Source organism: Ursus arctos, unplaced genomic scaffold (genome assembly GCF_023065955.2).
Source record: "Ursus arctos isolate Adak ecotype North America unplaced genomic scaffold, UrsArc2.0 scaffold_31, whole genome shotgun sequence".
Taxonomy (NCBI): Eukaryota; Metazoa; Chordata; class Mammalia; order Carnivora; family Ursidae; genus Ursus; species Ursus arctos.
Window position 1 is genome coordinate 2,583,750 of NW_026622997.1, and position 26,041 is coordinate 2,609,790.

At 45.7% G+C, this 26,041-nt stretch overlaps 2 protein-coding genes and 1 non-coding gene across 9 annotated transcripts in view; 2 read left to right on the forward strand and 1 right to left on the reverse strand.

Moving 5' to 3' along the window:
- The window catches only part of ZNF322 (zinc finger protein 322), a 23,336-nt gene extending 12,461 nt beyond the window's left edge, over nt 1-10,875 (forward strand). For 2 of the 7 annotated variants that reach the window (XM_026511166.4, XM_026511167.4), the window contains exons 3-5: nt 852-967; nt 1,712-1,751; nt 6,542-10,875. In XM_026511166.4, coding sequence (XP_026366951.1) covers nt 6,724-7,932 — 1,209 coding nt within the window. In that variant the 5' untranslated portion in view covers nt 852-967; nt 1,712-1,751; nt 6,542-6,723 and the 3' untranslated portion in view covers nt 7,933-10,875. Of the gene's footprint in view, nt 1-851 lie in introns of all 7 variants that reach the window. The other 5 variants (XM_048225532.2, XM_026511168.4, XM_048225531.2 and 2 more) reach the window with 3 other exon arrangements.
- An 8,812-nt stretch (nt 10,876-19,687) lies between these two features.
- On the forward strand, nt 19,688-19,761 carry TRNAN-GUU (transfer RNA asparagine (anticodon GUU)). The gene has a single exon. It is a non-coding gene; the product is annotated as a tRNA-Asn (tRNA).
- A 1,287-nt stretch (nt 19,762-21,048) lies between these two features.
- On the reverse strand, nt 21,049-24,324 carry ABT1 (activator of basal transcription 1). The gene is made up of 3 exons (XM_026511186.4): nt 24,027-24,324; nt 23,246-23,451; nt 21,049-23,129 (listed from the first exon to the last, which is right to left on the reverse strand). Exons 1-3 carry the CDS (start codon nt 24,265-24,267, stop codon nt 22,767-22,769), a joined length of 810 nt encoding a protein of 269 aa, XP_026366971.1. The 5' UTR covers nt 24,268-24,324; the 3' UTR covers nt 21,049-22,766.
- Between the last annotated feature and the right edge of the window lie 1,717 nt (nt 24,325-26,041).

Below are 26,041 nucleotides of genomic sequence, written 5' to 3' on the forward strand. Positions count from 1 at the left end.
TGTCTTTTTTTTTTTTTTTTTTTTTTACTAGATGGCTTTTTTTCTTTTTTTTTAAGATAGTGGGGACATGGATTGTGCCTTTTTATTTTCCTTTTTTCTAAAAAAAATGTTCTTTTCATCTTGAAGGATCTTAAATTTCTCTCTGCTCCTTTTTTCCTTTACTGTGCAGTCCAAAGGGTTCCTCTCCCTTCCTTGCTCCTCTCTTTCCTGAAGAATTGCCACTCCAGGACTGCCTCTTTAAGTCTGGCGTGCGAGCTAAGTCCCTTCCTAAGACCCTGTTCTGATCAGAACTTTAACCGTGCTTTTGTACTTTCTGGCAGGACTCTCGGGTGATTTTGTGCGCCGCGAGCCCTCCTCTCTACCCCGGGTTTTTGGATCGCTTTTGCTCATTGGTAGCCTGCAGGCTTGCAGATGAGAGCGAGCCGGCTGGGGTTTGGTGAAGGTGTGGGTTTGTGTTGTGCATTTGTTTCTCCTCTTGTTCTTACAGCTTTTAAAGGATGTGCTGGGAGATTGGGATTTCTGCAGCCACCATTTTCCCCTTCCTAACTTTGTTTTCTTGCCATGTCCTGTGTAGTTCTTTCATAAGTAACTCGTTCGTTCTTCTTCCATATTTAAGTCTGTTTTCTATCCATTGAAGTCAGGTTGAAATTGTCATGGAAGCTCGTAGGTTTTCTGAAAAATCCCGGTTGAATTACGACTTAGTTTCCCAGACTCCTTTGCTTCAGGCTGTATTGCATTCAGGCTAGGGGGTACTCAAGGGAACGACAACAACAACAAGAGTCCCCTCCCTGCTGGTTGGGTTGGGCTTTAAATTTTGGTCTCCCTTGACCTGCGTGCTCTTTACTTTTCAGAGTCCTCAAGTAGCTGGCCCAGACGTTCTGCGCAGATGTCCTGCATGCATCGTGAGGGAAAGCAAGAACGGCCTGTGTTCGCTCCGTCTTAACCTGGAACCAGAACCGTGAAACAGGTCGTCTTGTGCTGGCAGCCGTGTAGGGACTAAGTGCCACAGAGCCCCAGCCAAATGTCCCCGTGTGCTGTCTGCGGTTCCTTGTTTGCTTCCGATCCTCAGTAGCGAAAGGTTCTTGAGGGAACTGAAGCCTCAGTGACCTGGAATAGGCAGGTTAAAGCTGCCGAGGGAACGAACCGGTGGACAAGTCTGAGCTCTTGAACTTCTTTTAGGCCCATAATTGACCGCCTCCCCAATTGTTCATGGCTGACACAGAAATCCCCTTAGGCCGTCGTACCTTTCGAATAACCAGCAATGTGATGATTGCGTGCCCTTCAGTGAGGGAAGGGCGCTGCTGCTCAACGATGCTTTTGTTCGGGCGCAGGTGTGTTTCGAGCTCCCGACTGCGCTGTGGGCGAGGGTGGCCTGAGCCCCTGCGGCGGGGATGACGCCCCGGCGTGTGCAGTCCTCCCGGGGAGTCAGGCTGGGGCCCTTGCCTTCCTCGCTGTCACGTCCCGGGGAAGCTGCAGATCGTGCACAGGGCTCTCCGAGTCTCTGTTGGCCCTTTTCTGTAGAGTTCTACGGGATGGTTTGGGACTGCGATCGACCTCCTCAGAACTGAATTTAAGGGGCTGTATAAGAAAACCCAACTGCTCTTTTAAGGAAACTAGTTAACCCATGTTCAGGTTCTCCAAGTGAAGTGACCCAGTGCTAAATCTGCTCATATGTAACTATTTATACTTTTCTTATCCTTGTGTTTTACAGACGCTACTTCCTTGAGAAATCAGATTCTCAGGACCAGGAGGTAAATGCTGCTTTCCTTCCAGTTGGATTCTAGGGAAGCTACAGTTTCTCTAGCCTTCAGAGGTAGCCTCCTCTCTCCTAGACTGTGCCCCGTCAGAGACGCTCCCGTGTCTTCTGGCATTCGGCCCTCTTCCTTTACCACAGGGACACAAGTAGAATTGCACTAAGGATTTATTCATGCACTCAGCAGAGGCTTAGTAAGCACCAACTGTATGCCTCGCACTGCTCCATATACTAAAGAAAGAGTAGCACGCAAAACAGATAAACATCCTTGCTGTATTTTAGACAATAGACAAACGGATTATATCGTGTGTCAGAAGGTGGTAATTGCTGTGGAGAAAAGCCAAGCAGAAAAGCGGCATAGGCAGCACTGGGGCATGGGGGCAGTTCACAGTCCTGATACAGCGGTCCGGAGGGGCGTCCTTGAGAAGTGACCGTTGACGAAATAGTTGAGGGAATTAAGAGAGAGCTGTGCACATCCCTGGAGGAAGAAAGCTCGAGAGCCAAGAAAGGAAGGGCAGAGGCCCTAAGGGGAATGTGTGGGTGAGGACAGCTAGAAGCCATTGTGGGCGCCTTGCAGCACGCAGAGGGAGTGTGAACGAGCGGGTTAGAGCAGCAGTGGTGGGGGTGGCAGAGCGGCCCTTGTGAGGCCTCTTGGGCCATCGTGAGGCCTGGCGGGGACGGGAGGGGAGAGGGGAGAACGGTGGGGAGAGAAGAACCCATCCTCTTGTTTTAACAGGAGGTCACTGGCTGCAGGGTTGAGGGTTTGAGTGTAAGGACGGTGCTGATTGGAGGGTGGCACGAGGTACCGGGGCTGCCGTGATGAAATGCCACAGACTGAGCGCTTTCAGCAGCAAATTTATTTCCTCACGGCTGTGGAGGCTAGAAGTCCAAATCAAAGTGCCAGGCTTGGTTTCTTCTGACATCTCTCCATGGCTTGCAGACAGCCACCTTCTCTGTCCTCATACAGTCTTCCCCCTGCACACGCATCCCTCCTATCTCTGTGTCCTGATGTCTTCTTATAAAGACACCAGTCAGGTTGGATTAGAGCCCACCTAACTTCACCCTTTAAAGGTCCTGTCTCCAGGGGCACTTGGCTGGCTCAGTCAGTAGAACATGGGACTCTGGATCTCAGGGTTGTGAGTTCCAGCCCCACGGTAGGTATAGAGATTACTTAAAAATAAAAAATCTTTTTAAAAAATCAAAAAATAAAGGTCTTGTTTCCAAATACAGTCACGTTCCAAGGTCATGGGGTTAGGGCTTCATACAAATTTGGGGAGCACCCCTTCAGCCCTTAACTGGTGGGAACCAGTTAGGAAGTTTCTACCATCATCCAGGAGAGAATGAATGTGATCTGGACCAGGCTGCAGTGGCAGATGCGGTGAGAAGCGGTTGCTTTCTGGTTTTGAGAGTAGAGCCCATGAATTTGTTGATGGCTCGATTGTGGAGAGTGAGGGAGAAGATTACAGGGTGACTCCAAGGTTTGGGCCTGAGGACAGGAAAGGATGGATTTGCCCTGAACTGAGATGAGGCAGAGGAGTGGCGGAGTGGGTCCGGATTTCAGCTCCGCGCAGCTGCTTTGCTCAGCTTCTGTTTGAGTGTAAGTAAAGCAAAAGCAGATACAGGGCGTTGAGTCTAAACTACTGAATAGAGCCTGTTCTTTGTGACCCCACAGGCTTTGGGGGCTGATTGCGGCCGCCGCAGAACGTCCTCTCTGCTTAGTACACTGCATGTTGTTAGTAGTTTTCGGTTTTGTTTTTTTGCTAGTAGTTTTTGTATAACTCTTTCTCAAGAGGCCCATGGTTCATCAGTACTCAAGGGTATGTGTTCTGCGGATACCCGGAATTTCTTTAAGTTTTGTCGATCATGGCGACATGATCGGATATTTGAAATATCTGGGATGTAGAGTTACTGTATTTAACATAAACGTGTGTCATTTTTGTTCAGCTCACCTGCTTCCCTCAGAGCTGTGCACTTGACTGTTTCAGCGGTGCATCCCGTTTTTCTCTCGTTCTGTCCCTCTGTAGTGGTTTGAACACTACATTTCCTATGGACGGTCTATGCCTTGACTCAAGAAACTACTCCCACCCCATGCAGTTTTCTTCATCCCCTAAAACTAAACCTGAGAACATGTTTGAATTGACATTTGAAGCATTGGTATTTCTTTTTATATTTATAAATAACTTTTTTTTTTATAACAACTGTCTCTGTGCTTTACACATGAAGAGTTTACAAATTGCTGAATGGAAATTGGAAAACCAATCACCAAATTGATGAAACAGAAAGTCATCCATCTTCTGGATCCTTTCGCCTCATTGTTTCCTCTGAATTCAGGTGGCCGTTGCTTATTCTGCTTGTATTAACTGCTTTGTTTGAGTTTTGGTCCATCACACTTACTAGGGTGGTGTTCAGTCTGCTCTCGTATTGTGTCTTCACACACGAATACGAAGGCTCTCGGCCTACACGTCACAGTTGATGAACGGTGGACTCTGTCCCCAGAAGAATGTACACATACCGAATAACATTTGCAACCAATTTCAGTTTTCGTAGGTTATTTGGGAGTCCAGAGATGCCAAGTAAGGACTTCCATTCTACTTCGAGCACGTACTGTGTGCCAGGGATAGGGGAACAGCAAATGAAATGAACAAAAATCCTTATCCTTTAGGGGCTGACATTCTAGGGAGAAAAATAAAACAGGAAAGGACAGGAGTGTTGTAGGCGCGGGTCAGCTGGGATGCAGGTGTGTTACAACGTAAAGATGGCCAGACAAAGATTAGAAGAAGACGAGGGAGGGAGCCTTGACAATCCAGAGGGGATAACACTTTAGCCAGGGTGACAGAAAGTACAAAGATCCTGAAGGGGGGTGACCTAGATGGTTTGAACGGCAGCAAAGAGGCCAAGGTGACTGGCATGTGCTCAGTAGAAGAGTCAGGAGAGGAGTCAGAGTGGAAACCAGGAGGCAGGTTGCTTTGGGGCTTGTGGGTTTCCAACAGGAGCAGTTTAGGTAGAGTGATGAGGGCGAATGTTAGGTTGGAGGATGTTCCAGAAACCTTGGAAGACAAGAGTTGGAGACAGTGAATGGATTTATTTCTTTCGTGGAATTTTGCTGTAAAAAGGAACAGAGGAGTAGGATAGTAGCTCTAGGGTGAGGTGGTCAAGAGAAGTTTTCATGTTGGTTGTGCATTTGTTTTAGGAGAGCAGGAACAGGCAGTTTGCTGGTTAGCGTGATTCAGAAGAAAACAGGTGCAGGACGGGGAGGATAGAATTGCTAGAATGATGTCCTTGTGAAGGAAAGGGATGGAATCCAGTACATGGATGGAAGGGTTGTCCTTAGACTGAGCAGAGGCAGTCTGTCCTCCAGAGTGACGGACGGAAAGGTGGAGTGCATGACCACACTGGCAAGAAGGCGGTTGATGTGGTGGGAGCACGGAGAAGCGGTTTTTTATGTTTTTGTTTTGAGCGTGTGTGTTGTGGTGTTGGTTTTTGGTTTGCTTAAATTTTCTTGGTAAAATAGGAAGCACGGTCATGAGTTTTTCCTCCTTAGATGCTGAGAAGGGCTTTAAATGTACGAGGAGGTTCAAACATGGAAATGATCTTTGAAAAGAGTAAAAGTGAAGAACACAGAAAATGGTGTATTTTCCCCTTTTGTTTCTCATGTGTTTCTTCTTTGGTATATTGTGAGCAGTTGATAAACGCAATGACCAGTTCACTCCCCCCAGGCTGCTCTCCTGAATCAGCCCAACACACAGCATGAGTCTGTCTTTCCATATTTCCTGTTGGCTGTGACATCTTTAATTCATCTACTGGTGTAGCTTCATGAAAACAGGTCCTCAGTTGAAAGACCGCTGTATCTCTCTCCTCTCTTTGAAGAAGTGGCCGCATGTCTTACCCAGGAGTGGAACATTGGCAGCCTGAGCAAAGGGCCGTTTTCAGTTCAGTTAGAAAGGAGAGTCATGGGACTGTGATCTTCCTTTGTAGAAGGACACATTTCTTTAAGATGCTCAGCCCGAGGTGCTTTCATACTTACACATGCCTCTGACAGGAGAGGAATTCTTCCACATCTCTTCACTGTATAAAGAAAAGCCTGGTGTAAAAGCAGGTTTGAAGCCAAGCTTTCCTCTGTAGTCAGTCAGGATTTTTGAGCAGGGTTTGTGCTCATGGGATCATGACAAGGCAGAACCTTTATCATAATCATAGCGTAAGAGCTAACACAGAGTGCTTACTGCAAGACGTGGCGTGGTTAGCTTACTGTTCAGGTCAACGATGTGAAATCATTTCTGCTATAAATCCCAGTTTACAGAGGCACGAACTAGGTGGGGAAGAGTTACTAAGTAACTTGCCCAGCATCACACAGCTGGGACGATGGAGCCACAGAAACCCTTCTCTCTCCTGGCGCCCTGGAAATTCTGATGATCGTTACCGTTCCTTCCACACCCTCCGACGGAGAGGACTGCATAGATGTTCACGGTCCCTTTGGGGTGTGCTTTGAGCAAGCATACTGTTAGGCCTGTCTTGATTACTCAGGTGAAGCAAGGGAAAGAGGAAGAACCCTGGTGTTGAGATCACCTGGGCTCCATAAGAGAAATAACTCTTCTTGGTCTTTTCCCCATATGTCTTGCTGACTAGTTCTGTCTTAGAAAAGAGGAAAACTACCTGGTTTCAACCCTTGTAAAAACTGGAGCATTTATGGACTCTAATGGAGAATTTCTGTCTTTCCTGCAGTAATTTTAACTTGGAGCATTCTTTTCTTAGTTACAGGAATATAAATAATATTTCTTCTTCGTCTCGCAGGGTTGGAAATACCAAGTAAGGAATTAGCGTATATGATGCTGGAAACGTGTAGAGACGAGCTGCTCGTGACGGAAAGGCCTGCGACAGATGTATCTTTCAAGTTCTTGCCAAGAAAACGACTGTGAAGAACACGATGGGTCAAGAAGACCAGTGGAAAACTCCCTAGGAGAGAGCCATAGAAAATGTACACTTCAGAAGAGAGATACAGTCAGAGAACTCAGAAAAGGAAAATCTATCATGTATGCCCCCAGAAGGGTAAAAAGATTTTTATTCATGTGCATGGGATTACTCAGATAGATGATCAGATACACCAGTGCCTTGAATGTGAGCAAAACTTCTGCGAAAACTTAGCTCTTATTATGTGTGAGAGATCCCATACTGGGGAGAAACCTTATAGATGTGATATGTGTGAGAAAACCTTCATCCAAAGCTCAGATCTTACTTCACACCAGAGGATCCACAATTATGAGAAACCTTATAAATGTAGCAAATGCGAGAAGAGCTTTTGGCACCACCTAGCCCTTTCAGGACACCAGAGAACGCACGCAGGTAAAAAATTCTATACGTGTGATATTTGTGGCAAGAATTTCGGTCAGAGCTCTGATCTGCTTGTCCACCAGCGAAGCCACACAGGCGAGAAACCGTACCTGTGTAGTGAGTGTGATAAGTGCTTCAGTCGAAGCACAAACCTCATAAGGCACCGAAGAACTCACACAGGTGAGAAACCATTTAAGTGTCTGGAGTGTGAAAAAGCTTTTAGTGGGAAATCAGATCTTATTAGCCACCAGAGAACTCATACTGGTGAAAGGCCCTACAAATGTAATAAGTGTGAGAAAAGTTACCGACACCGTTCCGCCTTCATCGTTCATAAAAGAGTTCACACGGGGGAGAAGCCCTATAAGTGCGGGGCCTGTGAGAAGTGCTTTGGCCAGAAATCCGACCTCATTGTACACCAGAGAGTCCATACAGGTGAGAAGCCTTATAAGTGCTTGGAGTGCATGAGAAGTTTTACTCGGAGTGCCAACCTCATCAGGCATCAGGCAACTCACACTCACACTTTCAAATGCCTTGAATATGAGAAAAGTTTCAGCTGTAGCTCAGACCTCATTGTGCATCAAAGAATTCACATGGAAGAGAAACCACACCAGTGGTCTCCATGCGAGAGCGGCTTCCTCCTAGGCATGGACTTTGTTGCCCAACAGAAAATGAGAACGCAGACCGAGGAGCTGCATTATAAATACAGTGTATGTGATAAAAGCTTCCACCAGAGCTCAGCCCTTCTTCAACATCAGACAATCCGTATCGGTGACAAACCGTATATCTGTAATATGGGCGAGAAAGGTCTTGAGCTCAGCCCTCCCCATGCATCAGAAGCCTCACAAATGTCTTGATCGGACAAGAAGTTATAATACCATAAAAAATGTATGTACGTGTCAGAGAACTCAGTCAAGAACTCCAGGCAAATCTCAGACTTTTCCTCAGAGCTCAGACTTCAGTGGGGACCAGAGAGTGCTGCTGTGGGAAGTTGAGAACTGGTTTGCCCATAGAGCTACCCTAGCAAAACATGTTATCAGTCACTCCAGTGAGAAACCTTACAAATGCCCTGAGTTTGGGAAAACTTTTAGTCCCAAGCTCATATCTTATCACCCACAAGGGGAGTCCTACAGGTAGGAAACCTTACAAATGCAGTAAGTGTGAGAGAGCTTTCTAGCAATGCTCACCCCTCCTCATCCCAAGAGAATTCACACCAGGGGACTTTTTAAATGCCCTCAGCGTCAACAGGGCTTCAGACAGTATGCGCGTCACATTGGACGTCAGAAAGCCCACAATGGGGAGAAACCCCAGCAGGTGTGTAAAAAGCTTCTAACAGAGCTATGACTTCCTTACTCTTCAGAGAAGCCATACTGGTGAAAATGTGTGTATTTGTCTTGAATGTGGCAAAAACATGAGTTGGAGAGCCTTCTTGGGTTTGCACCAAAGAAACCCAATCCGAGGAAAGACCTTACAAAGTATCTGAGTGAGAAAAACTGTCACTGTTCAGCTCTTATGGTACACCAGGGAACTCAAATAAGTGAAAACCCCCTTGAGTCTGAAAAAAGCCTTGCTGGAAACTCCTACCTTACTGGGTCCCAAAGAACGTATTCTGTGGAGAATTTTGCGCCAGCGAGAGATCTGATTGTAGACTGTGTACATATAATAGGTAATAGTTGACCCGTATGGTAGAGCTGACTTTTAATGGAGTCAATATGTAAACGGTTGTTTAGATACCCAGAAGCTTGTTCTGGGAGGAGCTAGGGCTGGTCACAGTAGGCCTGATGGGTAACTCAGGTAAAGATGCTTTTCTTTTATCTGAACCACTTAATGATTGCTTTACTTTTCACTTTTTAAAATTTGGAAATGCAATAAAGGAAAGGACTGTAACCGTGTGTTAGAAGGTGTGGCATGTGTTCCTGTTGGGGGAGAGGATTGTATTGACTTGGCCTCTGTCGATTTTTTTATTCTCGGCTAGAATGGGGACTAGTGTGCTGACAGTAGCCTGGGATACCTTCTGCTGGTAGTGAAAAGAACCGAACAGCTGGGGAGTAGTTCCCTAGATCAAAACTCTCCCAAAAGTTCCCCCTCTGGAGGGCCAACCTCATAAAGAGACAGAATGCTCAGCTTTTTACTTAGTGTGAGTTAAGGCATTCCCCTCAAAAGTTTCCTTTCCCTCGAACATCTTTGAGATGATCACTGGTATTTGAAATTTCAGCTTTAGAGATCTAGTTCTTTAAACTCAGAAATGCAGCTTTCGGTATAATAGACATGTCACGATGTCGCTAGCATCCGTATTTTTATGACTTTATTTAACTTGTCTCTTTCGGTGATAAAATGCTCTTCAGCTCCTTGCAAAATGATTAAAGGGAAACCAAAAGAAAGGTTTAAGCGTGAGTAGGCACAGGGTAAACACATGATGATGCATTATTAATGAAGGAGCTATTTGATTTTGAGTATCCCAGATTCCAAAGCTGGTGTTCTTTTCACTCCATTATCCTGCTGTTTATAACAAATCAAGCCTCATAATGATACGCCTTTCATTTATGTCAGTTCTGCCAAGGAAAGAGAAGACTTCTTATTCCCAGGGAAAGGATTGCAGTCACCACAACATAAGGTACCTGTGTGGCTTGGAATGTAGGGTTCTGAATGCTAGAAGGGAAAAGTGGTTGGCAGATCTATCCGAGATTAAGAATAAGCACTTATCTCCAATTTAACAGGAAAATTAATGATCATATTTAGCATTCTCTAGAAATACTATAAGTAATCCAGGGATTATAAATGGACAATTCTGAGGGGTTTTTTCTTCCCTCAGATTAAAGGACATGTAATATAAATACTTAAGATTCCTATAGACTGGTGAGTAAATATTTTGTTGCTACTCTGGGTTCTCTGGTTTATTTTAACAAACCCCTGAACCCCAGAGAGTGTTGGCATTCAGACTTATGGAGGCGGCCAACTGCTACTGTGTGTATGGCTCTCAGCTTTGATTCTAAAGACTGGTTGATGAGCTTAATAATCTTAGGGTCAGTCGGTATAGCTTATAGTGATAATAAGGAATCTGGTTCTAGGGTGGGATTTTCTTGGGGTTTTTTTTGGTGTTTTGGTTATTTTAGAAAACAAATGCTGGAAGTTTATTTGACCTGTTGTGTTTTAGTAATTTTCATTAATAGCTCTGATACCATGAAAAGTTGCCCAGTGTGATAAGACACACAAGATGTATTTGTTTCTCTTTGGCGCAGATCATGCCAATCGCTAGTATATGTTTGACGGTTATAATACTCAAAATAGTATTGGGTGTATGGTATGGTGGTGATGAAAGTTAGTCCTTATGGCTACTAGTTAGTCATTAGAACTTGGAGAAGGAGACAGTTGGTATCCTTGGCAGGGCAATAACTTACCCCTTCTTTCAACTAATTTTACTGGTAATTATCTCTAGTCTTTAGGTAAATTAAGGATGGACCATCCCTCAAATGGAGAACAGTTGGGGTATGAGACAGGTCTGAGTGTGAGGGCCTTTAACCGTGGGGGGAAGAAGGTGTTGGTGTTATTCATAGAGCATAACCTGAGGTTGGAGAGGACCACTTGGGAGCCTGTAACCAAAACTAGAAGGTAACTTCTGGGATGGATGGAGGTTCTCTTGAGACAGTGCCAACCTAAATCTACCTCAGGTAAGTAGTTAGAGTAACTTTTTCAAGATTTCAGACCAAACGAGACACTTGTATTCAGTCAATGTTCTCCTATGCTTTAATGTTTTTGTTTTCCCTTAATTCTTAAATAAACATTTATTCTGAAAAACTCCATTTTTGTCTCCACTCTACTAAGAACAAGCATTTCTCCTACACTCGCATGAGAATAAAGCAGACATTCAGGAGCACTTTCACGCTGCGTACATAAATCATGCCGTACACTTCACCTTCCAGTCTTGTCAATGAGAACTCAAGGAGACCAAACGAAAGAATAAAGTGGATATTCCTGTGACCCTTAGGCCTGGTAGACGTGATCGCCATTAGAACATCTCTAGAATTCCAGGAGTTTTTGATGCTAACGCAGAGAAGTGAATGGAAACTTGGAAGGAATTTTGTCTGTGCTCTGCTGTGGATATGGGATCCTTTTGGAGCCTCCCCACTGCATCACCGAAATAGCACAGGAGAGAGTAATAGCCTCAACTGCCTGTATTTGGGGCTAAAATTCAGTAACAACAAAAACATCTATTGTTTGTGTGAGTAACCTCTGTCCTGAAAAACAAGAAAAGGGTTGAATTTGCGGTTCTCAGTAGAAGCCACATACGGCCGCGGTCCTGCCACTTCCCACCTGATCTGTTGGCATGGGGGCCAGAGGTGAGGTCAGAATGGGGGCCCCGATTTTCCTCCCATTATCAAGTTTGTCTCCGCTCATATGTTTGCTCTGGCAACCAGAATAGGTCTCCGGGTTTTCAGTAGCTTTTTTTAATTGTAAGAAAAGAGGGAGGTATGACCTCTGGGTGGATGAAAAGGGGAAGGGATAATGGCACAGCTAAGTTTTGTTTTCCTCCTGACCTTCGTGTAGAGTGGTGTGCCTGGAACAAGGCCTGCGACCCTCATGCTTCTCTCCTCCCGCTGACCGTGTGGCTCCGTCCCCACGTGGGCAGTGCCAAGAGACGTTTCTGGGGGAAACAGCCACATTCCTTACACGTATTGGAAGAGAAGTGGTGTCTGAGGAAGTAGAAAAGCCAAGGTGGATCCCAGCACACACATGCCACCAGTGTTTCCTGAAAGCGTTCTTTCCGTTGCTCTTTGAGCAAAACAAAAAAAGCTTATAATGAAATTGAAGCTTGCTTCTTTCATCCTCCAAACATTAGCTTGTGTCATCTTGTAGGGGCCCCACTATAGGTAGTGACCGATAACGCGAAAGAATTGGTGCTTAGTCTAGTGAGGAAAAGGGAGGACTCCGGAGTAGCTCTTGTCGGTTATCTTTTGTGCCCATTTTCAAAATCTCTGCAACCCTTCTTTACCCTAATTCCTGGCTCAGACAGTTGCGTTAATATATCTGAAAACGAGGAGAAGCCTTCTGGATAAAATTCTAAGTGGACCTTTCTCACTGAATCCGGTTCCTGTCCTGAATGGGGAGCCTCAGTCTTGCAGCTGGAGGACGTTGGAGCTGCAACTCCTCCATTTGTCTTTTCTGTAGAACTTTAAATTCATTTCCTTCATTGAGATTTTTCCTCACGTGTTCAAATATGTATAGATACTCTTTCGTTCCCTGTGTAAAAAAAAGTTTAGGTTGCCCTTACTGCTAGTTTTTCTCTTCTTTTCCCCTTCCAGAATTTACCGGCTTAAAAGCTATACTGCTTCCGTTTCTAAGTGTTCATTTCCTATCACGCTACAATCTGCCTTCTCTCAATTTTCTACTTAGCTGCTCTCCAAGATCACTGATTTTTGAACCGAAGTGCAAGAAGCGTGCGCTTTGCAGCTCCCCCGCCTGCCTCTTTCATCGCCTTAGCGACCCACCCTGCCTTCCTGACTTGTTTCCTCGCCCGACGCCCCCTGCCTCCGGCCACGCCCCCCACGGCCTCCAGTCACGCCCCCAGCCCCGCCCTGCGCCCTCTAAGCTCCGCCCCCGCCGCCGGGCTTCCGAAAGGAGGCCGCGCCGACCGCCCCAACGGTTCCGCGGCGGTGGCTTCAGGCTCTTCGCCGGCGCTGCAGTCCGGGACTTGTGGTTCGCATTTCTCTGTCCTCCTTTCGCGCTCGCCTCACTGCGGCACCTCCGCACCTACTCCCCGAGTCTGTGACTTGGGCTGAGGCGTGTGTCTGCCCCTGTGTCCCGTGATGGCGGCCTCCCGAGCTGGCCCTGGCAGCGGGCTCTGTAGTGAGAGCCACGTATATGCAGTGTGCATTTGCAGTTACACGTTCATATAGGAACGTTAAAGTGTTGTGCATTGTTCTGTCGTTGTAAATCAGATGGGAAACCGCTGGCAGATAGTCACTACGTACACCCACGGGATCAAGAGTTCCTTTTCCCCCAGAGATGGCAGGTAGAACAAAATGGTAAGTCCGGGAACAGATAGGCACTTTATGTAGGAATTTACTATATTTAAAAAGTGTTGTTTTAAATTAGTGCAGAAAGAATGATTCATTCACTCAGGAAATGTAGATTAGTCAGATAAAAGCTTGGGAGAAAAAAAAAATTACATCCCTACCACGCTAGGTGCAAAAATAAAGTACAGGTAGGTTCAAAGAATGGAATTCTAAACCAAACTCAACCATAGTAAAATCAGATGACCTTGAAGAAAATCCCTTAATACCTCTGAACCTCAGTTTTCCACTCTATAACATAAGCATTTAAACCATATACTTGCACTATTAAGGTAGCTAGCCATATGTGGCTATTGAGTACTTAAAATTGTAGACCAAATTGAGATGTACTTGTAAGATAACTAGATTTGGGAGACTTAGTACTTAATACTTATACCTTAATAAGTTATATCAAGTACATGTTAAAATGATAATATTTTGGATGTATTGTGTTAAATGAAATATGTTATTTAAATTCTACCTGTCTAATTTTTCTTTTCATGTGGCTATTAAAAAATTTAAAATTGCATATGAGGCTTGCATTATATTTCTTCTTCTTCTTTTTTTTTTTTAAGTTGGATCCATGCCCAGCGTGGAGCCCAACATGGGGCCTGAATTCAGGACCCTGAGATCAAGAACTAACTGAGCCAGCCAGGTGCCCCAGGGGCTTGCATTAGATTTCTATGGAACGGTCCTGCTGTATAATATCTCAAGCTTTAAAAGCCTATTGTTAGTATTTAACAGTGATCCCCTATATTTGTATAGTAAATTACATCACCTACAGCTGTTTTGTGACATATGGTCCCAGGTCCCAGGAACGCTGTGACTTAAGGCAGGATCCCAATGATTATCCGCATTTGGCAGACAGCGAGGAGACGAAGCCTTTATTAAAGACAGTTTCAAGGTTCATATGATGGAATCAGGACTAGAGCAAGTCCCTTCTCTGCTGTGCCCCAAGCCTGGATTCTGGCATGTTTCATCTTATATCTGAGGCATATATGGAACTTGATGTTTCTATCAGAGTTTAGTTAAGTGTCTGTGGTCCTCAGAGATCACACCAGGTCTGTGTCTGGGTGCCAGTGGTGTGTCTGTATTGGGGGAGGAGGTCCCTTCTTTTGACCTGTTGTTTGTTTCCCTCCTGGGGGTACGGGTAAGCCTCAGAGTTAGACCAGCTTCTTTAGGTCTGAACCTCTAGCTTCTATAGGAACTAAAGAGAAGACATGAAGAAAAAAAATTCCAGGGCAACAAAAATGAATCGTGAAAGAGACCTATGTGACTAAAGAAACAGGCATCCAGAGCTGCTCCTCATGTTTCCTAACTTGCTTCTCTGTCTACTCAGAAAATTTTACTGCCATACTTTACAAGACAGCAAAGGTAATTTTTCCTCCCAAAGCTATAGACTAGCAAGTCCAGAAACAGATCAGTGATTTCGATAGAAAGTGATTTATCTTCAAATTGGTATTTAAATCATAGAGAAAGGATAGTTTATTTAAAAATATTCTTACAACATTAAGTGTTGGGGGAAATAGCATTAAATTCCTACCATACCAAATCTAAAAACAGTCTGGAGAGGTTTAATTGGAAAAATTAAATATTTTCTTAATGTAAAATACAAGATCATGGTTGTGCCAAAATAAAGTTTAGGGTAATTAAAAAAATAATAATCCTTTGTTGTGAAGGCCTTTCTTCACAGGCCTGCCAGTGTCAGAAATTATGAAAGAGTTATTAGGCTTGACGGTATAAAAACTAAAAACTTATGTTACCTAGTTACACCATCAGCCAGATAAGGAAGTATACTTACCGTATGTCGTTTGTCGTAGACAAGGGTTCCTATTCATGCTATAAAAGAGCATCTACAAATTAATAAAAGAAAAGGGGAAAAGATGGGAACACAGAGTTCACCGAGGGAATACAACTGGCCAATATACACTTGAATAGGGCCACATTAATATTCAAAGTAATGTAAAATACTTCGATTATTTTGAATTACCCAACTCTTTTGTAATGTTTCATATTAGCAAAGATTTAAAAAACTGTGATAGTCATGTTGGTGGCAGTTAGGAAAAATAGACACTCTGCTGTAGATTGAATGTTTCCATCTCCGCAAAATTCTTCTGGTTTCAAACATAATCCCCAAGGTGATGGCATTTGGAGGTGGGGCCTTCGGGAGGTGATTAGGTCATGAGGGTGAACCGCTCACGAATGGGATTAGTGTCCTTATGTAAGAGACCGTAGAGAGCCTTCTTGCCCCTTTGGCCATGTGAGAACACGGCAAGAAGACCACCGTCTGGAACAGAACCAGGAGGAAGGCCTTCACCAGAATTCTACCCTTTTGGCACCTTGATCTTGGACTTCCAAGACTACAGATTGTAAGAAATAAATTTCCGCTGTTTATAAGCTGCCCAGTCTATGAACAGACTGACACTCTTAAACGTTACTAGTGTAAGTACAAATACGAAATATTTATATACTTATATACTGTCTTATTGGAGTAACAAACTTAATGCCTGAAATGATTGGGAACTAGAAGAACAATAGCTTTCATATTTAATGTATATATTCTTTAACCCAGTAATTTCATGTTAAGAATGTTTCCATGAAACACTGGTGAAAAGCTGTGTCTCTATATCTAGATGGGTATTTATTGTAGCCAGCTTGTGATATAGCAGAAAATTGGAAATAATTTAAATGCTAAGTTAAATAAACTATTTAAATAAACTAAGGTGAATCCATTTGATGAAATGCCCAAAATATATTTGTGTAAATAGTAGTAAAGTAGTATGTACATTATTGTAAAAAATGGTTTGTTTGTAAATGCAAAGAAAAATAATATTCTAGGAGAATACTGTTAGTGTTTTTATGAATGTTACAAATAGAGGACATTTGCATTTTCTAATTAATGTATTTCATATCATTTCATTTATTTAAATGTTAAAATTCAGAAAAAAACATTCTGAACAGAACATTAAGAACTCTATTTTTTGGTAGGTAAATAGATATAATACTTTGTGGTAAAGGCAATATCTGAAAGGAATGTTAACTACTCTTCTGGTGTCTTCCCCTCACTGTCCTCTATATCTAACTGTCTTTAATGCGTGCGTGCGGCCGTCCATCTTCTGAACTAGTCACGGGCACAGCTCTGTTCTTGGCCCTGCTGGCAAGGCCAGCACACACTGGATCAGGTCCCTGTCCCCAGAAAGCTTGCACAGTCATTACAGAATCGTTAGGGATTCTGTGTATACACACACATCCACATGCCTTTATACATACGTATTTATACGTATATTTAAGTGTGTGGTTAAATGGGCAGGGTAAGAGTTAAAGCAGTTTTGAGAAGGGGGAGGGTCTTGCAGGCTGGAGAAGGCAGGGAAAGCTTCAAATAGCATGCGGGGTTTGCAGTGGGAATTGAGTCCTGTGTACGAGTTTAGGATGTGACAGGCAGAGTGGGAAACATGATCGGCAGTGTGATGGTGGGGGTGAGTGTGTCATGTGTGAGAGCCAGACGGAGACTGAAGTTACTGATAAAAACGTAGGGTGAGGCCAGAGGGTGGAGGATCGTGACCAACAAGCCAATCGCCTGTACCCTAACAGGTTCCAAGGAAGAAGTTTGACTCGGTGAGAGAAGTGGATATACAGAGGAGGAAGGAAGTTCTGGAAAATGCCAAGATGGTTTTGTTTGGGGAGATTGAAGGATAGCTGTACTCCTGAGGAAGATTGGATTTGGAATGAATACAAAAAGTATATTCTCATCCGTACACCATCAGTCAACACAGAGAAGTAAGCAAAGGCCCAGGGCAGAACATTCCGAAAGAGCTGTTCCTAAGAGTTGCGGGGACCCCTGGGGAAGCGTCTGCCCTTGGCTGCGTCTGCCGGGAAGCGTCTGCCCTCTGCTGCGGTCGTGATCCTGGGGCCTTGGGATCCAGGCCCCTGTCGGGCTCTCTGCTGAGCAGGGAGTCTGCTTCTCCCTCTGCCGCTCCACCCCCCCACTCGTGCTCTCTCTCTCAAATAAATAATAAACTTAAAAAAAAAAAGAGTTGCAAAGAGAATTCACACAGCCAATAAATGGCAGAACAAAGAGTCAGCATTGGCAGCTAAGCCGGTGGCTGGTGTTTTTTCACTCTGCTCCTGTGGTCTGTGGTTTAGTTTGGGTAAAGGAGCTCACCTGTGAATCTAGTACGACTCAAGTCCTGCTTTTTTCTTTAAAAGTAGGATTCTCAACACTGACTTCACATTGGCATTACCTAGCATACTTCTTTAAAAAAAAACACTGATGTTTTGGCCCTCTGTTCCACAGTTTAAACGAGAATTTCAGCGAGTTGGGCCTTGACATCCCTCTGCTTTAGAAACTCTGCCTCTACTTGTATTGTTCATCTGGAGTTGAGAGCGTTTAGGGAACTCCTTCCCTCGCGATGGTTGCAGACCCTGGTCTCCTTTCTGGAGTGCCTGCAGTACCCTGTGTCTGAACCAAAGAAGTTCACGATTTCTTTATGTGCTAGATGGTTTTGAAATTATTTCACATATAAAATTTCCAGTCACTCGTGGACTGGTATTTGTTATATTTCACGGAGACTCAAACACAGTACTAGACACAAAGCAAGAATGAACAGACTCGATTTGTCTCGATCAGAATCTCACTCCGTCATAGGTATATTTTGCTTGGCTTTGTTTTGTTCTACATTCCATTGACTTCTGGGCTTGGAGCCCGTCCGCTGAGCGATTCTGGATTTGTCTGGTTTTTCAGGAAGCAGTGACATTCAAGGATGTGGCTATAGAATTCTCCAAGGTTCAACTGGATTCTGAACAGAAGGGTTTACACTGGGATATGATGATTGAGAATTATAGAAATCTGATCTCATTGATCAAAAAGTCCTTTCCCTTTGAAATGTCTTTGTCTCTTTTTGACTGTTAACAGTGCTGACATATCACAAGAATTTAATTGACTTCTCTCTGATGCGGGGTCAGAATAATCATATATCTCTAAAGCACATTTTAAGCCAAGAGACTAGGTGTTTCAGCTTCCCATTCCCCAGATCTGTTAGTTTGAAGTACGGCTAGAAACTAGCCAGTACGTTAACTTACATGACACTATTCCCTTTACCCTAGATCAGAAACTCTCTCTGAAGTACTCCTCTGTCAAGATGTACTAGGAAATATACTAGAGCTTACTGCCTCAGAGCTTAGGGAGTTCATTCACCATGAAATCCACCAGCGTTACCCTGGGCGTGTCACTCAACCTTTCTAAGTCTACCTTTTGTCTAAGACAAAACAGCACATTGTTTGGCTACTTATTATTCTCCTAGCAAAGAAAAATACATTGTATCATAATATTTCCATCACCTGCCTCTACCGCTGCTCCCAGCCGGTGCTGTCTCTTTCGGGGGACGTATTCATGTTTGTTTTGCACTATCTTCCAGACCTTTCCATGTACCTTGTATTCCAAAGTACTCAAGTCTTTGCCGAGGACCCCAGGTAGATTTTTTGACTTTGAAATCTCCAAGATCTTATTTTACTCAACCAACATTTTAAATTCTTAATGTTTCTCTCCTTTTCTTCCTGAAGAAGAAATTCTGTCTCAGGACTGTGACATAGAGATCCTGCCTGAGTTACCGGCGTTGGCCCACTCTACACATAAACCAATTAGATAGGTAAGTGATGAGCTAGATAGATGGATAGATACAGAAGCGGGGAAATCTCTATTGAGAGGGAGTGAGGCAGAAAGATGAGACAGAGAAGGAGATGTATCATATATGTTCTCTGGAAGAACCATGACTCAAACAGCCACTGACATTTTTTAGCGTCTTGTTACAGAGAAAAAGCTAAATGAAGCGACAAGGCTAGAAGTTGTCCAACAGACCTAATTACATCCAAGTTAATCCTTTTTGGCAGAATATCATGTGCTGTGTGCTTCCTGTGACTTCATCAGGAAGCACATAATGTTAATTTGTCCCGTTAATGATGCTAAATCTGATCTCTAGTTTCAGTGGAGACATAAGTCTCTTCTTTGTAAAGGTTTGTTTTTCTCTTTGCAATTAGCAAGATAGCTCCGCGCTGCTACTTTGGTACGTGAGAATATGCTATTTCCCGGGAAGTACGCTTTTACCTGGTCACTTAAGGATGCATTGAGGAGCCTCTAGATTTTCCCCTAAATGGTTTTCGCTTCCTTGCTCTTCCTGGTATCTTTCCCATTTAATATATCTTCATCCATACAGAATCCTTTTAGGGGCTGTTCTATCAACTGAAGTGTCAGCGAACAGTCTCTTTTTGAACTGAAAATAAATTCTGTCCGGATGTCCTTTTTTCGATTATATTCACACTTATTCGGGTCAAGAGCAGTCCGGCACCCTGCTGCCCACCCACTCAACATTCTGAGGTTCCTAAGAATAATATCTATACCATCAAAACTTGTTTTGAAAACAAACATAGGAGCAACAAAAATCATGAGGGGACATTTCTTCAATATATATATATACCCAACGAAAGCTTCGTTTGTAAATTCTATCACACAGGTGAGGCTGGAAAAAATGAAATGATCATGTTTGACAATCCAACAGCAACCGTCATCGTCTCTGTGGCGCAATCGGTTAGCGCGTTCGGCTGTTAACCGAAAGGTTGGTGGTTCGAGCCCACCCAGGGACGGCCTTTTCTATTTAAGAACTCCGCGAATGATTTGCGGTTTTCCTTCCGAAATTTTGTCCGACAATATTGTTTCTGACCATTCTCACAAATTAAATGAAAATCTAGCTGATGTACTTAGCCAGTTCGTCTTTGGGACTTTGGGAGAGGCGTGATATTCTCTTGTTCAGTGATTAAAAACTTAGCGAATGCCTTCAGTATGCCATCAGCATGCGCTCAGTCCCGTCATTTTGTACCTAATTCTACTGAATTTGCTCCCGGATTCCATCCGCTTCATCTGCGTTGGTCCATCCGGCAGCGTGCACGCCGCAAAGAGCTGCAGCGGTCGCTTGGCCAAAGCCCCGCAAAGCTCGCCGTCCGCCCGGAGCGGGCCCACCCTCTCCCTAAGTCAGCTCCTCAGGTAGGGCCTCGGACTGCCAACGACCAGCGCCAGAGGCTTCTGTCTGCGCTATCCGGCTTCCAGTGACTGGTATTTTTCTAAATCATCTGTTTCCTCACTTACAAGAGGAATCCCAGAAATGGTGGCTTACACTTTTCATAAAAGGCATTTTGACATTATCTACCAAAATTACTCTGTGAGTTCGTATACAATTACTATATTTGTACAAATAAAATTGACCCATGTCAGGGTCATTCATGGCAACATTAAAAAAAGAGAAAATTGTAAGTGTAAAAAAGATGTTCTCCTGCCCTCAAAGGGTTTAGTGTCCAGGGAATCAAACTGACAGTTCCTGGGAAATTCATTTTCTTGCGCCCATTCCTATTTTCTCACACGACCTGTGATTTACCCACTTTACAGGTGTGAGCTCATTGTGCAGAACTATTGAACTGGAGCCTGAAATGCTGACCTTGAAGATACTGATACTTAATGCTACCCAGCCTGAGAACACAGTGTATTTCATTCAAAATATTAAGCCCTGTATGTGTTTCACTTTATAAGTTGTTAGCAACCTAAAGGGGAAGAAATTTCTTGATCTTGATATTCTCTTTATCTTGCAAAGGGGGCAATGAGCACTCAGAATTCTGGGTAAAGGAATAACTTATCAAATTCTGACACTGGATTTTTCTGGCTCACTTGGAAGACACCATGACCTGAGGAAACAATCCACATGAAACAAACTCACAAGAAATGAACACAGAAACAAGGGTATCAAGTTCCTAAGACTGAGGGTGTAACATTACACACGTTTTTGCTGGGTATGAGAGGTATAGCCATTGTGGGAAATGTTACACCATCATTTTTTACTGTATGGTTATTTTTATTCTCCCAAATAAAGTGCACCTGTCAAATTAAAATCTTAGCATGCCTTAAGATTTTATTTTAGAGCCAAAGAAGTGGATTAATCCACTTCACCCAAAAAACAAATGAGTAATTATATTGGGGACAGTGCAGGGGGTGGGGGGGGGGATAGCACAAGCAAAATCCAGATTATCCTAGAAGTTTAATGAACTAGGTATTGACCAGTTTCTTTAAAGTTTTTTAAGACTTTGTGAGCATGAGCAGGAGGAGCAGAGGGAGAAGCAGACTCCCCGCTGAGCAGGGAGCCCAGTGTGATGTGGGGCTCGATCCCAGGACCCCAGGATCATGACCTGTGCCGAAGGCAGATGCTTAACGAACTGAGCTACCCAGGCATCCCCTGAGATTTTTTAACTGATCTCTACACCCAACATGGGGCTCAAACTTAGAACCCCCAAATTAAGAGCTTCGCCAACGAAGCCGGCCAGGAGCCCGTGACCAGTTTTAATTTATATATTTAATTGCGTTAAAATTTATTTTAGTTTACTATGACACTCAGTTTTCAGTTTCTCTTAGTGGCTGACAGATTCTTTGTGGCCTCCAGGGCCGCTCTGCATGGTGTCTGTGAACCCGCCCTCATCTAAGCACTAACCACAGACGTGCACCTGCGGAACAGCCTTTGTGCCTGACCACCTCCCAGGCTTTGTCAGCCTTGACAATGGTTTGAACCCAACACTCCATCCAAGGAGCTTTGTTTCCAACAAGAGGCCTACACCAGGCTGTCAGACTTCTGTTCACTTTTCAGGACTGATCAGGAAAACTTGGTGAAAACTGACCCATCCCTGAAGAGTGTGATCCGGAATCAGCTCCACATTAAGCACTGCTTACCTTCCCAGATGGAGTCAACCACGGCCTCCCACGGCCCCTACTTTACCCCTTACATACATCTACTGTGATGCCTGCAGTGCCTCTGTGCATTTATTGCTTAAATGTCTGTCTCCTTCTAGTGGTAACTCTTAATGCCAAGGGCCATGTGTCATTACCTACTATCCCCATGTCCTCATATAGTGACTTAGTAAATGCTGAACTAGATAACTGATAAAATGGGCTAAGAAATTAATTTGATAGAAAGGGGTCCAGGCTGAACTGGGTGGGTGCGGGGAGGAATGGTGGCTCTGAGACCAGGAGATAAAGTTAAGGGGAATGAACAGGACATGAGGAGATAGAAGTTAGAAGTTATAAAATGCCACCCACCCCCAATAAACTACAAAGGTATATAAATATATATATTTTTTCTTTTCTATACATACATTTGGAAGGTGGCTCCCAACCCAGTCCCACCCCATTAACCCCTGACTCTGTTAATCTTTTCTAAATAAAAAGGATGTTGCTGCTGCCCTTCACCTGTAATTGGGAAAATCGCTGCCTGGACTAGACATTATCACTCTAGCCTGAAGTAAAGGCTCTTCCTGGGTCCAGAAAGTGGGATTTTTCGAGGATCCCACTGGGCAGGAGGCGGACAGCCAAGACTCAAAGAAGACAGCCATCTGCAGTAGTCATACTCTTGCTAGTATGAATTAGGTGCCTCAGCCAGGCAATGGGAGTTGGAGGGGGGACCAGAGGCCCACAAGACATCTATGTCTAAGCACCCACCAGAGACTCCTGGTCTTAGAAAGATAATATAATCATTATCAGTAGTCATTATCAGCTAGACAGGAAGCAGGGCTAGGAGATGGAAGGGTCTCTCTGCCTTTCAAGAGTCCCTGACTAGTCAGGGTTCCTCCATGCTCTCTGAAGGTGGTGGAGCTCCAAAGATCTTGGCAAGCAGCCCTCGGTTGGAGCGAGCCTGGTCCTGGACATTGGCCAGGCGAGCCCGTTCACGTCCCCCTGGCCGAGCAGCCTTCCGGGCTCTCAGCTCTTGCTCAGTAGGACGCTGGGCAAAGGTCCAGGTGCCATTCGGGTGGGCAGAGTTCCCCTCAGCGGCAAGGAAGCGCTGTCCCCGTTCCACACTTCGAAGATAGAAGTCAGTCTCACGCTTGGCCTGGGCAACCTCGGCCCTCAGGCGCTGCCTGCGCACCTGGCGCTCAAAGGCAAGATGTTCACTGAGGTGGGACCACGTGAAACGGTGCAGGTACTGTGGACAGGAAAACAAGAAAAGATCTGGGTAGGGCACGTCAGGAATGGAGAGGAGATGAGAGAAAGTAGGGCCAACAAGAGGAAATGGTGTAGCAGGCGAGCCTAGCCCCTCACCTTGAGGTTCCATAGGTCGTAACGGAAGGGGCTGCGCTTTCGGGCTCCCATGGGCGTGTTGTGAAGACTGGCCGCCACGCGCTTGGCTACTCGCTTGTCCCGGAACTCCACCCAGCCCTCGGTGTAGTCCTTGCTGTACTTGGACCGCTTTTTGCCTCCCGCGGCCGAGGCTGCCGCTGCCTTCTTCTTGCGCCTCACGAACCCGTCTGCGGGCCAAAGACACAGCAGTGGTTGAGGAGGCCGACACGACACCCAATCAACGTCACCTCCCACTCGCCCGCGAGCCAGGATCCCACCTCAAGGCCTTTGCCGGCAAGAGAACTCCAAGGTCCATCCTTTCCCCGTACACCCTTTCCCTAAGTCAAACTCAAGCTTTTCCTCAGACGTCAACTCCTGCATCAGATCTGCTCCGCACATGCACACGCCCCCAATCCCAATTCAGTTAGTGCCTGCAGGAAAGCTGGCGTCAGCTGATCATACCCTGTCTCTAGACCTGGGTCACGATGACAAAGGGGATGGGTTCAGTTTTGTGAAAAAGCAAGCCGGTAGATTCGGTTCAGGAACGGGGGGTATGCGGAGTCGACATTACAAGAAAGGTAACTATCCGAGAACTACTCATCTGTGCTTACTGAGCTACCTACATCCAACCTCGGGCTCCCCAAAGAAGCCGGGCGCCGGCCTCGAGTCCGGTGCCCCCACAACGCCTCGGACCCGCGCAGGCGAGCCCACCCGCCGGCGAGTGCCACCGTCCTCCCCGCACAGCCAGGGCCTGCGCTCTTACCCTCGGGCTGGAAAAAAACGCGCCCGACCTCGCCATACGCGCTGAGAAGGTTCCGTACATGCAGAGGCCGAAAGCGGGGCGGGAGGTGGCCCAAGTACACAATACCCGGCACCACCCGCTTCTTGGCGCCACAGGCCGCCTCTTCGGATTCCTCCTGCTCCGCCTCCGCCTCTGGTTTCCGATCTGTCCCTTCCAGAGGCTCCTGCTCCGCATCTTCCTTCTCCAACCCCTCCGCCTCCATGCTGGCGGAGACAGGAAGCACGGCAGCCGTAAAGCGCTGCGCCGTGTGCCGCACACCGCGTGCGACGGCCGGCGGGGCCGCGGGGGCGGAGATGAATGGAAGGACCTGATCGGGTGGAGAGAGCGGAAGTGGGGGCCGGGCCAGTCGCGAGCTTCGGAGCTGGAAGGCGGGAGCGAAGTCGGGATGGCGGGATGGCGGCGGGACAGGCGGGGCCGGTGGGGCTCGGGGCTGGAGCGACTGGAGGCGAGCAGGTAGGTCCCCAGGTGAACGTACCCTAGCGAACGCCTCGGCGAGATGGAAGAGAGTGGGCGGCGGGCTCTTCTGGAAGTGTGGGGAAACTTTGGAAGTTTGGAGAGCTTTCTGTGTTCTCAGCGCTCAAACTAGCGTTTCACGCAAGGGACCCGGTGCGACTCCGGTTGGGGGATGATTCACCTCTTAAAATTGACTCAAATTTCAGTTTTTAAAAACGTCTTGAGTTTTGAAGTTTGAATGATTTTTCAAAATTTAACTTCGAGTTCTGAGTGTTTTTAAGTTTTGAAAATGTAGCTTAACTTTGCAAATACACGTTTTGGAAATTTAGATTTTAAAGATTTCAGTTGTGACCTCAGTTTAAAACGTTTTGTTTACTTTAAAATATTAGTTTTCAATTTGATTTTGTAAATGTCCATAAAATTTTAATGAGCAGCAGTTATTTCTCTTGTTTTCACAACGTTATTGGGCGCCTGTCGTACATTTGTATTGACACGTGATGCATATGGATATAATTATAAACACCTGTTGTCATGTGTGCGCGCGGCCCCGACCGAGGCGACCCCGGGGCGGCGCGCTTCACTCTGCTCTCCCGGGACGTGAGTCGGCTGCGGGCGGCGCGGGGCCGCTGGGCCGGCGGTCCTTGCACCCCAGCTGAGGCCTCTCTCCTGCGGGTGGTGGTGCGGGCGCGGCCCGGCAGGGGGCGCCGTCCGCAAGCTCTTGGCACCGCGATTTCTCCCACGCGCACCTGCTGCTGGGCGGACTGCAAAGACGAGCCGCCAGGAACGCGGACCACCGTGCAGCCGGCTTTCTGGAAGAGGCCCCGGACGAGTGTAAGGATAATATAAGCCCTCCCTCGCTGCAGCGGGACAGGATTTCCGATCCCTCTGGAACGGGAGGGTGGGCAAAGCCAGGCAAGGGGTCCGCAGCTACCATCCGAGGTGACAGCTCCTGCCAGGCAGGCTTCCCGGCATATTTCTGCCGGAACATGGCAGCACGCTCTTTCGTGGAGTGGGCGAAAGATCTAAGAAAACAGCCTCCTCGAGTTCTTACACCACTTATATTAATTTTATGGAAGAGAACTTTTTGTCATTTGCTCGCCGCTTCTTTTTTGGAGGCGGGAGGGGGCGGTAAAGGGAATTGAATTCCGGTCTTCAAAACACCAAGGATGAAAGGAGAGCGCAACTTGGTATTGCTTCAAAAGGTGGGGGGTTGGAAGGGGGCATATGGGGGAATCGAGGATGCCAGTGTACAGGTGTTATGCCCTGATGGTAATTTATGCTGTTTTCTCTACTTTGTGTGTATTTGAAACTGCCAGTAATAAAATGTTTATGCACTTAAATATCAGCATAACGGAAAGGCCCATGGGACCTCCAAAATAAAACGAAAACCTTGGGCCAAGAGGTCCTTCCCGTTCTCCACGAGCACCATGACCCTTTCCCAAACTCCATGAAAGGTCAGTCTCCCTGGAGACCCCTTCTTACATAAGCAGTTTCTTGTGTATGTACCTGGGGATCGTTTATTT

What these genes read in the sequence shown, in the direction of transcription:
- ABT1 (XM_026511186.4), bottom strand. Translation starts at nt 24,267, where the DNA reads ATGGAGGCGGAGGGGTTGGAGAAGGAAGATGCGGAGCAGGAGCCTCTG. An exon ending in CGTTTTTTTCCAGCCCGAGG is followed by an intron (nt 23,452 to 24,026) that starts GTAAGAGCGCAG and finishes TTTGGCCCGCAG; the next exon opens with ACGGGTTCGTGAGGCGCAAG. An exon ending in ACGACCTATGGAACCTCAAG is followed by an intron (nt 23,130 to 23,245) that starts GTGAGGGGCTAG and finishes TCCTGTCCACAG; the next exon opens with TACCTGCACCGTTTCACGTG.